The sequence below is a fragment of the Rhinopithecus bieti genome, unplaced genomic scaffold (assembly GCF_001698545.2).
Source record: "Rhinopithecus bieti isolate Rb0 unplaced genomic scaffold, ASM169854v2 scaffold_44745, whole genome shotgun sequence".
NCBI classification, from domain to species: Eukaryota; Metazoa; Chordata; class Mammalia; order Primates; family Cercopithecidae; genus Rhinopithecus; species Rhinopithecus bieti.
The window spans coordinates 149150-160937 of record NW_016818280.1 but is presented as its reverse complement, the minus strand read 5'-3'; the positions used below and the strand labels follow the sequence as shown (position 1 = coordinate 160937).

General features: G+C 56.9%; 1 protein-coding gene across 1 annotated transcript in view; it reads left to right on the top strand.

The window, feature by feature from the left end:
• RANBP1 (RAN binding protein 1) overlaps positions 1-7635 on the top strand; it is a 13508-nt gene extending 5873 nt beyond the window's left edge. Inside the window, exons 4-6 of the mRNA XM_017856672.1 lie at positions 2104-2232; positions 3097-3162; positions 7234-7635. Coding sequence (XP_017712161.1) covers positions 2104-2232; positions 3097-3162; positions 7234-7331 — 293 coding nt within the window. The 3' untranslated portion in view covers positions 7332-7635. The remainder of the gene's footprint in view (positions 1-2103; positions 2233-3096; positions 3163-7233) is intronic.
• The last annotated feature ends 4153 nt before the right edge of the window (positions 7636-11788 follow it).

Below are 11788 nucleotides of genomic sequence, written 5' to 3'. Positions count from 1 at the left end.
CAGTGTTTGGTGTCTGGGGGGGTTTGTGGTGTTTGGGGGTGTGTGATTGGGTGTTTGGGGGGTGTGTGTGTTTAGGGGGGTGTGTAGTATCTGAAGATGTGTGGTCTGGGGGACTATGTGGTGTCTGAAGGTGTGGTGTCTGGGGGTGTGTGTGTGGTGTCTGGAGGGGTGTGTGTGGTATCTGCGGGTGTGTGTAGGGGGCATCTGGGGCGGTTTGTGGTGTCTGGGGCGGGAGGTGTGTGGTGTCGGGGGGGTGTGGTATTGGGGGGTTGTGTGGTGTCTGGAGTGGGTGTGGTATCTGAGGGTATGTGGTGTCTGGAGGGGGGTGTGTGTACGCGCGCACACGTGAGATTGGGGGTGTGAGAGCAGATGTGTGAGGTGCCCAGGCACCAGCCTCCCCAGTTATGGTGTGTTCTACTCTCACCAGGATCTTCCCTGGGGAGGAAACGGGAGGGGACGGGTTTGAGAAGGTGACCAGGTCCTGGGCGCCTGTGAAGCTACATAAGTAGAGGGCCTTGGGCAGATTCAGCCAAGAGCTCCAGCCACCCTGTGAGGGGTCCAGCCTGGCCTGCAAAGAAGTGACAATAGGTTGTCCCAAGTGTGTCTGTCTGCCAGCTGTCCTTAGATTGAACCTGTGCTGCCTGGCTTGGTGGCATGTTGGAAATATACTTGTCCTGGGGTGTCCCTCGGTAAGCTCCCTAGTGTCATTTGGCCGAGTGTCATGTGTGTCTGGCAGGGCAGGGCCCCTCATCCCAGGTGCAGGATGACTGCTGGCAGGAGTCTGAGTGGCTCAGCCCTTGAGGGCAATGCAGAGGGGTAGACGGTGGTCTGCCTGTGCCGTGGGTACCTCGCTGCACGGCCTGGCCTGCCAGACTTCCTTGGGAACTGGCTCCTGGATTCCCCGCCCTCCCTAGCCAGCATATCTAGTCCTGGGGAAGCTTGCACTCTGACTGGTCCTCCTCCTTGAGCTCAATATGAATCATTTCTTTGGGGTCTTCCCTTATGCCCTGTGCTGCTTCCAGAGCCTGGTCAGGTTGTAGGTTGTGTGTGCATCATAAGTTGGTCCTGGGCCCCTAGGCATCTGGGCAGAGCCATCTGCGTAGCCAGTAGTGTCTTGTGCCCATCATGGGCCCTTATTAGACAGGGAAAGTGGCAGTGGGTAGAGGCTGGCCTCTGGGTAGGGTGTCGGGGAGGCTGTGGGCTGGCTTGGGGCGGGGGGTGAAGGGGCATGCAGGGGCCTGCATCCGCTGTGGCGGGCTGCAGTAGGTGAGACCCCCCAGCTCCCAATTCAGATGGTGACATGTAGGGGTATCCTGGGGTGCATGTGGCCTGGGCTGGGCCTGGGCACCTGGGATGGTCCGAGTTCTCAGGGAGCTGTTCTGAAGAGTGGTCGCCTGCAGGGCCATCTCCCCTTAGGGCTGCCTGTGCCTAGGGAGTTGGGGTGGAGGCGTCCATTGCAGGCCGTGGCTCTGTCTCCTGTGTCCTCCAGGCATCCGTCATGGGGATGCAGGTGGGCACTCATGCATCAGTCATGGGGATTCATGGCCATGGCCCCAGTGGGCTCCCTTCTGGCAACTGCCCCACTTTCTAGCCTTCTGCTGCCCCCCACTTTCAGATAGGCTGGCTCCATGTGTTGGGTTCCCTCAGCAAAGTCTGGACCCCTGGGCCTTGTGCCCTGATGTCTGACCTCGGGCTTCTGACTTCACGGCCGGGGTCAGGATGATCGGGGTTGGGCTTGAGTGCAGCCCTGGGATACAGCTGGGGCCTGCTTTGCCAGCTCTGCTTCTCTGTGTGCCAAGTGGTGTTGAACACGGCTCAGGATCTCCTCGCAGAGATAGCTTTACGGTCAGGGAGCAGGCTGCCCATTCCTGGTTAGGATGGTCCTGGTTTTAAGTAAATATGGGGCATTTTCAAAGACGTTTGAATAAAACTCAGGCCCTGTGGTACTTTGTCTAAGCCTGGTTCTCCCACCCCAGACTGACCATCCCCGTGTTGTCTGAAGCAGACCCCTCAGGTTGGTGAGCAGGGTGCTCTGTGGCCCAGGGCTGGGTGGGCTGGCCTTTGCAGTCATCCCACCATCCTCACGAGCTTCTCTCTCCTCAGTCACGCCGATGATGGAGCTGAAGCCCAACGCAGGTAGTGACCGTGCCTGGGTCTGGAACACCCACGCTGACTTCGCCGACGAGTGCCCCAAGCCAGAGCTGCTGGCCATCCGCTTCCTGAATGCTGAGAGTGAGCCAAGGGGCCCTGGGGACCTGCCTGACTTAGGGCTCACCTGCGTGGCAGTGTGGCGGCTTATGTGCAACAAATGCTGTTGCCTTTTGGGGAGAGGTGGCGGTAACTGGAAAGTGTGTCGTGTGGGCTGCCCTGCCCCGCTGTTTGGGGCCATGCCCAGACTGAAGCCACGAGCAGTGCCTTCCCCGTAAAACTCAAAGCTGTGCCAAGTAGCTGCTGAACAGCAGTGGCCCCTCAGCCGCCTTGTGGCTGGCACTTTGGTTTGCTCTCCAAGCTCCGGTTCCCATCAGTTGATGCAAAACCTGAGACCCAACCCAGGGCTTCCTCCCAGTGTTGATCCGTGTGCCAGGCTTTGGCTTACTGGGGCCAGGGGCCCCTCATGGTTGCCTGGGTGCCCACATCTCTCCTGTGGAGAGATCCACAGGCCCAGGCTGATCTCTCCCCTGCTCAGAGGTCTCTACAGTCTAGATCGTCCAAGCTGCGTCCATTGGCTCCTGGAGTAGTCAGTGGGTACTGTGGCCTGGCGCCTGGTAGCTGACCGTCTGGTGCCGAGTGACCTCGTCCTTGCCCTGGGAGTGGCTGCCCCAGCAGCCCTTCCAACATGGTTGGGAGCCAAGACTGTGGCAAAGAAGCCCATGCCCCTTGGTTGCCCAAGGGTCCATGCTCTCCACCGCTCTGCCCAAATGGTTACAGTCAGATGAAGGAGACAAAAGGCCAGGGCCGAAGTCAGGTGGTCCAGTCCTTTCTTAGGTCAGAAATTACCATGAAATGGGTCTTCTGTGAATCCCAACTCTTCAGACCCGGCAGAGCGTGTCCCTTCCACTGCTCATAGCTCTTAGGAAATCTCTCTCTCTTCCACAGATGCACAGAAATTCAAAACAAAGTTTGAAGAATGCAGGAAAGAGATCGAAGAGAGAGAAAAGAAAGGTGATGTGGTGCCATGGGTGGGGCGCTTCTTTGCAGACTCACTCTGCACCTGACTGTACTTCCAGGCGGGTGCTTTTCTGTCTGCCAGATAAACATTCCAGAGTGCTGTGGCTGCCTCACCTATCCAGGGCGATGCAGCTCCCTGGGGACACAGGTGCTTCCTGGGGAGCCCTGAGCGCTTGTCAGTGTTGCTGGCCTCACGTCCAACTGGGCAGGCATTGGAGTCCGGGCACTGCCTGGAGCTCACCAGAAGGTGCTTTATGATGGCCCTCGGTTTGTCTCTCAGAGGGCTTGGTCACCTCTCCTGTGAGGCTGGACTGCAGCTGTGGTGGCAAGTGACCAGATGTCACTGAGCAGCCTGACTAGGCAGTGCTTGAATGCATTCACTTGGCTTCCTTTGGTCATTGAATTTCAAGAAGACAGACTCCAGGGGCGGCTTGGCCAGGCAGGAGTCTGTCCTGAGGGCGGGCAAGCCGCTGTGGGTGGGTGACAGTGCTTGGGACCGTCCTGGCGAGGGCCATGTGCTTGAATGCACTGTGCTTCTGTTTTCTCACTACTGCTTGTGTTTTAGCAGGATCAGGCAAAATGATCATGCTGAAAAGTGGCGGAAAAGCTAGAAGCTCTCTCGGTGAAGGAGGAGACCAAGGAGGATGCTGAGGAGAAGCAATAAATCGTCTTATTTTATTTCCTTTTCCTCTCTTTCCTTTCCTTTTTTTAAAAAAATTTTACCCTGCCCGTCTTTTTTGGTTTGTTTTATTCTTTCTTTTTTACAAGGGACGTTATATAAAGAACTGAATTCAACTTTCAGGTTTTTTTTTTGTTTTGTTTCTAAGTTTTGCCCTATTGAAGATGACTTCAGAAAATCCATTCCCCAGTCATGAAAATGTACTGTGCTAACTTTCTTTTCCATAGTGGAAACACTTATTTATAGTCATCAAAATAGTGAATAAAAAACACATTTGGAACCTGGNCTTGGTGGCATGTTGGAAATATACTTGTCCTGGGGTGTCCCTCGGTAAGCTCCCTAGTGTCATTTGGCCGAGTGTCATGTGTGTCTGGCAGGGCAGGGCCCCTCATCCCAGGTGCAGGATGACTGCTGGCAGGAGTCTGAGTGGCTCAGCCCTTGAGGGCAATGCAGAGGGGTAGACGGTGGTCTGCCTGTGCCGTGGGTACCTCGCTGCACGGCCTGGCCTGCCAGACTTCCTTGGGAACTGGCTCCTGGATTCCCCGCCCTCCCTAGCCAGCATATCTAGTCCTGGGGAAGCTTGCACTCTGACTGGTCCTCCTCCTTGAGCTCAATATGAATCATTTCTTTGGGGGTCTTCCCTTATGCCCTGTGCTGCTTCCAGAGCCTGGTCAGGTTGTAGGTTGTGTGTGCATCATAAGTTGGTCCTGGGCCCCTAGGCATCTGGGCAGAGCCATCTGCGTAGCCAGTAGTGTCTTGTGCCCATCATGGGCCCTTATTAGACAGGGAAAGTGGCAGTGGGTAGAGGCTGGCCTCTGGGTAGGGTGTCGGGGAGGCTGTGGGCTGGCTTGGGGGCGGGGGGTGAAGGGGGCATGCAGGGGGCCTGCATCCGCTGTGGCGGGCTGCAGTAGGTGAGACCCCCCAGCTCCCAATTCAGATGGTGACATGTAGGGGTATCCTGGGGGTGCATGTGGCCTGGGCTGGGCCTGGGCACCTGGGATGGTCCGAGTTCTCAGGGAGCTGTTCTGAAGAGTGGTCGCCTGCAGGGCCATCTCCCCTTAGGGCTGCCTGTGCCTAGGGAGTTGGGGTGGAGGCGTCCATTGCAGGCCGTGGCTCTGTCTCCTGTGTCCTCCAGGCATCCGTCATGGGGATGCAGGTGGGCACTCATGCATCAGTCATGGGGATTCATGGCCATGGCCCCAGTGGGCTCCCTTCTGGCAACTGCCCCACTTTCTAGCCTTCTGCTGCCCCCCACTTTCAGATAGGCTGGCTCCATGTGTTGGGTTCCCTCAGCAAAGTCTGGACCCCCTGGGCCTTGTGCCCTGATGTCTGACCTCGGGCTTCTGACTTCACGGCCGGGGTCAGGATGATCGGGGTTGGGCTTGAGTGCAGCCCTGGGATACAGCTGGGGCCTGCTTTGCCAGCTCTGCTTCTCTGTGTGCCAAGTGGTGTTGAACACGGCTCAGGATCTCCTCGCAGAGATAGCTTTACGGTCAGGGAGCAGGCTGCCCATTCCTGGTTAGGATGGTCCTGGTTTTAAGTAAATATGGGGCATTTTCAAAGACGTTTGAATAAAACTCAGGCCCTGTGGTACTTTGTCTAAGCCTGGTTCTCCCACCCCAGACTGACCATCCCCGTGTTGTCTGAAGCAGACCCCTCAGGTTGGTGAGCAGGGTGCTCTGTGGCCCAGGGCTGGGTGGGCTGGCCTTTGCAGTCATCCCACCATCCTCACGAGCTTCTCTCTCCTCAGTCACGCCGATGATGGAGCTGAAGCCCAACGCAGGTAGTGACCGTGCCTGGGTCTGGAACACCCACGCTGACTTCGCCGACGAGTGCCCCAAGCCAGAGCTGCTGGCCATCCGCTTCCTGAATGCTGAGAGTGAGCCAAGGGGCCCTGGGGACCTGCCTGACTTAGGGCTCACCTGCGTGGCAGTGTGGCGGCTTATGTGCAACAAATGCTGTTGCCTTTTGGGGAGAGGTGGCGGTAACTGGAAAGTGTGTCGTGTGGGCTGCCCTGCCCCGCTGTTTGGGGGCCATGCCCAGACTGAAGCCACGAGCAGTGCCTTCCCCGTAAAACTCAAAGCTGTGCCAAGTAGCTGCTGAACAGCAGTGGCCCCTCAGCCGCCTTGTGGCTGGCACTTTGGTTTGCTCTCCAAGCTCCGGTTCCCATCAGTTGATGCAAAACCTGAGACCCAACCCAGGGCTTCCTCCCAGTGTTGATCCGTGTGCCAGGCTTTGGCTTACTGGGGCCAGGGGCCCCTCATGGTTGCCTGGGTGCCCACATCTCTCCTGTGGAGAGATCCACAGGCCCAGGCTGATCTCTCCCCTGCTCAGAGGTCTCTACAGTCTAGATCGTCCAAGCTGCGTCCATTGGCTCCTGGAGTAGTCAGTGGGTACTGTGGCCTGGCGCCTGGTAGCTGACCGTCTGGTGCCGAGTGACCTCGTCCTTGCCCTGGGAGTGGCTGCCCCAGCAGCCCTTCCAACATGGTTGGGAGCCAAGACTGTGGCAAAGAAGCCCATGCCCCTTGGTTGCCCAAGGGTCCATGCTCTCCACCGCTCTGCCCAAATGGTTACAGTCAGATGAAGGAGACAAAAGGCCAGGGCCGAAGTCAGGTGGTCCAGTCCTTTCTTAGGTCAGAAATTACCATGAAATGGGTCTTCTGTGAATCCCAACTCTTCAGACCCGGCAGAGCGTGTCCCTTCCACTGCTCATAGCTCTTAGGAAATCTCTCTCTCTTCCACAGATGCACAGAAATTCAAAACAAAGTTTGAAGAATGCAGGAAAGAGATCGAAGAGAGAGAAAAGAAAGGTGATGTGGTGCCATGGGTGGGGGCGCTTCTTTGCAGACTCACTCTGCACCTGACTGTACTTCCAGGCGGGTGCTTTTTCTGTCTGCCAGATAAACATTCCAGAGTGCTGTGGCTGCCTCACCTATCCAGGGCGATGCAGCTCCCTGGGGACACAGGTGCTTCCTGGGGAGCCCTGAGCGCTTGTCAGTGTTGCTGGCCTCACGTCCAACTGGGCAGGCATTGGAGTCCGGGCACTGCCTGGAGCTCACCAGAAGGTGCTTTATGATGGCCCTCGGTTTGTCTCTCAGAGGGCTTGGTCACCTCTCCTGTGAGGCTGGACTGCAGCTGTGGTGGCAAGTGACCAGATGTCACTGAGCAGCCTGACTAGGCAGTGCTTGAATGCATTCACTTGGCTTCCTTTGGTCATTGAATTTCAAGAAGACAGACTCCAGGGGCGGCTTGGCCAGGCAGGAGTCTGTCCTGAGGGCGGGCAAGCCGCTGTGGGTGGGTGACAGTGCTTGGGACCGTCCTGGCGAGGGCCATGTGCTTGAATGCACTGTGCTTCTGTTTTCTCACTACTGCTTGTGTTTTAGCAGGATCAGGCAAAAATGATCATGCTGAAAAAGTGGCGGAAAAGCTAGAAGCTCTCTCGGTGAAGGAGGAGACCAAGGAGGATGCTGAGGAGAAGCAATAAATCGTCTTATTTTATTTCCTTTTCCTCTCTTTCCTTTCCTTTTTTTAAAAAAATTTTACCCTGCCCCTCTTTTTTGGTTTGTTTTTATTCTTTCATTTTCACAAGGGACGTTATATAAAGAACTGAATTCAACTTTCAGGTTTTTTTTTTGTTTTGTTTCTAAGTTTTTGCCCTATTGAAGATGACTTCAGAAAATCCATTCCCCAGTCATGAAAATGTACTGTGCTAACTTTCTTTTCCATAGTGGAAACACTTATTTATAGTCATCAAAAATAGTGAATAAAAAACACATTTGGAACCTGGACCAGATGGCAGGATTGTGTGTGTACGGGCCCCTGTGCTGTGAGCACTGCTTGCGTAAAAGCCCCCCAGGTGTATGTCCAGGCCTGTCTGCAGCGCAGGTGGGTGCTGCACCTCACTATAGCCTGGGTTCCTCAGAGACATCCTGGTGTCTGAGGTCGTGCGTGTGTCTTGCTGTGGGTCTTGAAGCTGAGGTGTCTGAGCTGGTGCTGGTGAGGGAGCCTGGCCAGGGGTGTCTGATGCCAAGTGTGGTACTAATGCACAGCTGTGGGCTGGGCAGCGTGGGCTCTGCCGAGGCAGGCTCCACTGCGCCTTATGGCCTGAACAGCCACTGCTTTTTTCTGTGGTGAGGAAGGGTGGGCTTTCTGTGTTTTGAGGAGAGAAAGGAAGACCACCAGGGTACCTTGGCTTTGGAGCAGGAGGCAGTAGCCAACTGAGTGGGTCTCTGGCATCGGCCAGGGCTGACTGGCCCCTGTGGTGGAGTGGCCACTGTGGAGGGAAAGGCCAGTCTGGTGTGCTGGGTGGGGCTCAGCCCTGTAGCCCTTCTGTTGGAAAGCCTGTCATACCTTGACCTTGGAGAAAACTTCCAGGGTCTTGGCCTCCTGAACTTGAAGTCCACACTTGGCAGTGTTGGAGTTATGGGCATCTGCAGTAACTTTAAAGAAGGAGATGTTTTCCAGTGTGCCATTGGGGGTTGTCACGTGTAATGGATTGTCTGCAAACAGCATCTTAAGTGTGTGGTCTCAACTGCCATAACGTGCCCTGTCACCATTTATCATGAACCAGACATGCTTCACTGTGAGGCTGGCTGCCTGCTGCCATCACTTGCTCTTTTGTGCCCTCCACCTGGGCCTGGGCCCAGTTCTCTCTGGCCTCCATGTGCTGTGTCGTGTCTGGTGACTGCCAGCTGGTTTAAACACCAGTCCTTTGTCCCTCTGGGACAGGGGTCCCCAACCCCTGGCCTACTGACCGGTACAAGTCTGTGGCCTGTTAAGAACTGGGCCACACAGCAGGAGGTAAGTGGTGGGCGAGTGAGCTTTACCACCTGAGCTCCTCTCAGACAAGCAGGGCATTAGATTCCCATAGGAGTGCGAACCCTATTGTGAACTGCACATGTGAGGAATCTGGGTTGTGCACTCCTTATGAGAACCTAATGCCTGATGATCTGTGGTGGACAGTTACATCCTGAAACCACTCCCCTACCCCTGATCCATGGAAAAATTGTTTTGCACCAAACTGATCCTTGGTGCCAAAATGGTTGGGGACCACCGCTCTGGGGGATGTACTTCCAAAGGCAACTACTCTCAGGTTTGTTCATTTTTACATAAATGGGAACCACTTTATGGTCTGTAGCATCAGCCAAGGCTGACTTGGGTTGGCCCCTGTGGCAGAGTGGCCCCTGCAGAGGGAAAGGCCAGCTCAGGAAAGAAGGCTGTGCTGACTCCTCGTGGTTTCCAGTGCCCTACATGTTCAGAGAAAGTTCTTTGGTAATGAACTATGGAAATGATCCCTGAAAGTATGGTCCTTGCTCCTGGTTTTAAACAGCCCAACTGAAGACTCCTCACTGGCATCTTGCCTGTGTTCTGTTAGCTGTAGCCCTCATGCTTGTGGACGGCTTTTTAGCAGGTTGGCAGGGGGACAGTGGTGCACTTTGCACCCAAGAAGAGAGGTGAAGCCTGTGCCCCGTGCCGAGTGAGGTCCTTGTGTTGGGAGGGTGACGCTGTCTACTGCAGATGGTGCCTTGCTGTGCCATGTCACCCCTGGGGCCACAGGCTGGGGGTACAGGTGTCAATTGGAGGCTTTGATGTCTGTGAAAGGGAGGGCCCCATGCACTGGCTGGAGCTTCCAGGAGGGAAGCCCTTGGCTAGGACAGGCACCCCATGCCCCCAGCACAGAAAGGATGTTTAGCATTCTGTATTTGATTTGGGGTTCTAATAAAATTCCAGGCTGACTTCCTTCATCTGGGGATGGGAGAAATGTCTCCAAGGAGAGTCCTCAACAGTGGGAAGGCCCCTCGGAATGGCTGGGATACAGTGCCATCCTGTGGTGGGGCTGTGTTGCAGGGCGCATTTGAGGATGCAGCTTGTTGACACTGCAGGATGTGATGTGCTGCAGGAAGGGAGCTGTGCTGGCCCCACGGGAACACAGGGTAGGCTCTGCAAGGACACCCATGTGGGCACTCGCGCCAGCTGTCCAGCCCAGTGTGTTTCCAGTGGGTCCCCTTTGGCAGACAATGGTGAGCGGAATGGGGTACCGCCGGTGCTAGGGACTGTGTGAGAAATGCAGTATGGTTCAGCCTTCCATCCCAGGTCTGTCCGCCAGGCTGCAGGCTGGGGAGCCTCCTGCTTTCTGCTTCATTTTCCTTTTCCCTGGGATCTCAGCTCTTCTTGGGGAGGAAACTAGGGCATGGGCTCAGCATCCATGTTGGTGGGGGAGGCCGGTGCCGACCTCACTCAGTTCTCTGTCTCCAGTAGTGGGTCTGTACTACTGGGGATCCCTCTGCCCAGGCCTCTGTGTTAAGGAAAAGGGATCCCAAGGCCAGATGCAATGGTTGACACCTGTAACCTCAGCACTTTGGAAGGCAAAAGCGGGAGGATCACTTCAGGCCAGGAGTTCAAGACCAGATTGGGCAACATAGTGAGAGACCCTATCTCTACAAAAAAATTTAAAAAATAACCTGGCGTGGTGGTGCACGTCTGTGGTCCCAGCTACTTGGGAAGCTGAGGTGGGAGGATCACTTGAACCCTGAAGGTTGAGGCTTCAGTGAGCCATGACTGCACCACTGCACTCCAGCCTGGGTGGCAGAGGGAAACCTGTGTTAAAAACTCAAGGGAAAAGGCATCTCACCAAGTAGGCCTGATTCCGCTTCTTCCCACGGTCAGCATTTGGTAGTTTACTCCAGGGTTCAGCTGGTGGAGGAAGGTGACTGTCCTGGCACCCTGCACAAAGCATGAACTTGGAGTCAAACCTGGACCCTGAGAGGTTCTGTGGTGTGTACCACTAGAGGAGGCACTTCCTTGGGGAAGGTGGGAGCAAGGGGGAGGCTAGAGATGGGCGCCAGGTGGCAGGTGTGTTGCCAACCGAGAGGCTCACTCGTGGCCACTGCAGAGCCATCTGCTCTAGGCTTACTATTGTGCCCTGAGACCCCTCCACTGCCTCAGTGCTTGTGAGCACCCCAGACTGGGCCTCCTGGAGCAGGGCACCCTGAGAGCAGTGCTTACCACCCGAGCTGCCTGGGAGAAAGCCCATCACCATTTCTGCTGTGCAGCAGTTAGCTGCATTAAAGGCTGGGTCCGGGCCCCAGTCCTGGGTTCTTCCTCCAACAGCCACAACCCTGGCCTGCCCACCCTGAGGAGCTGGGGCCTCCAGGCCAAGGAGCCTCATGCCTGCACAGCAGGGTAGGGCCGCATGGGGTTCTGGTTGTAGGGGAGCAGACACTCAGGGCTGGGGGTGATGGGTGAGGTCCCCCCCACAGATCTCCACCTAGGGAGGAGTCTAATGGGTCTGGATTTCAGAACAGGGGGTGCCTTGGGCATGTTGGCGTCGCCGAGGACAATGACCCTCACTGGGGAGGCTCCGGAGCTTGACTGAGGGTCTCCTGCTGGCGCCGCCTGCTCTGCCAGGGGGAACCCACACGAGGCCCCGCCCACAGCGCCGATGGCCCCGGTTCGGTCCACCTTAAGCGGCAGCGGGGCGGGTGGGATTTCCTGCGGGAGGAGACGCTGAGGGCCTATCGGACAGGGCCGGGGCGCCGGGCTTCCCAAGGGGCCCGCCTCGGAGAGGATGGGGCTTCAGCCTACCCTCTTTCAAGCCTGCAGCTCGGGCCAGGACGCGGAGGGCCTGGCGCCCGCTGGCCGGGCTCCTCCAGCCCAGTGGCCCGAGGGAGGGGTGCGAGGTGGTCAGGAGGCAAAACAGCCACGACACCGCTGCGGTGTCACACCCGCGCCCCCTCGTGAATGCCAGGGGGCTTCAAACCAGAGGGGTCGTTAGGGAGAGGGCTGCGTCCACAGACGCCCCCGAGGCCACCTGCATCCCTCGCGGCCCGGGACCAGGGAGCCCTGGCCTTCGCCGTGGTGACCACCGGCCGGCCGGGCCGCAGGGGTGCGTGGGTGCCCGGCCCCCGAGAGCCGCAGGCGCTCGCCGGGTTGGGGTCCCCG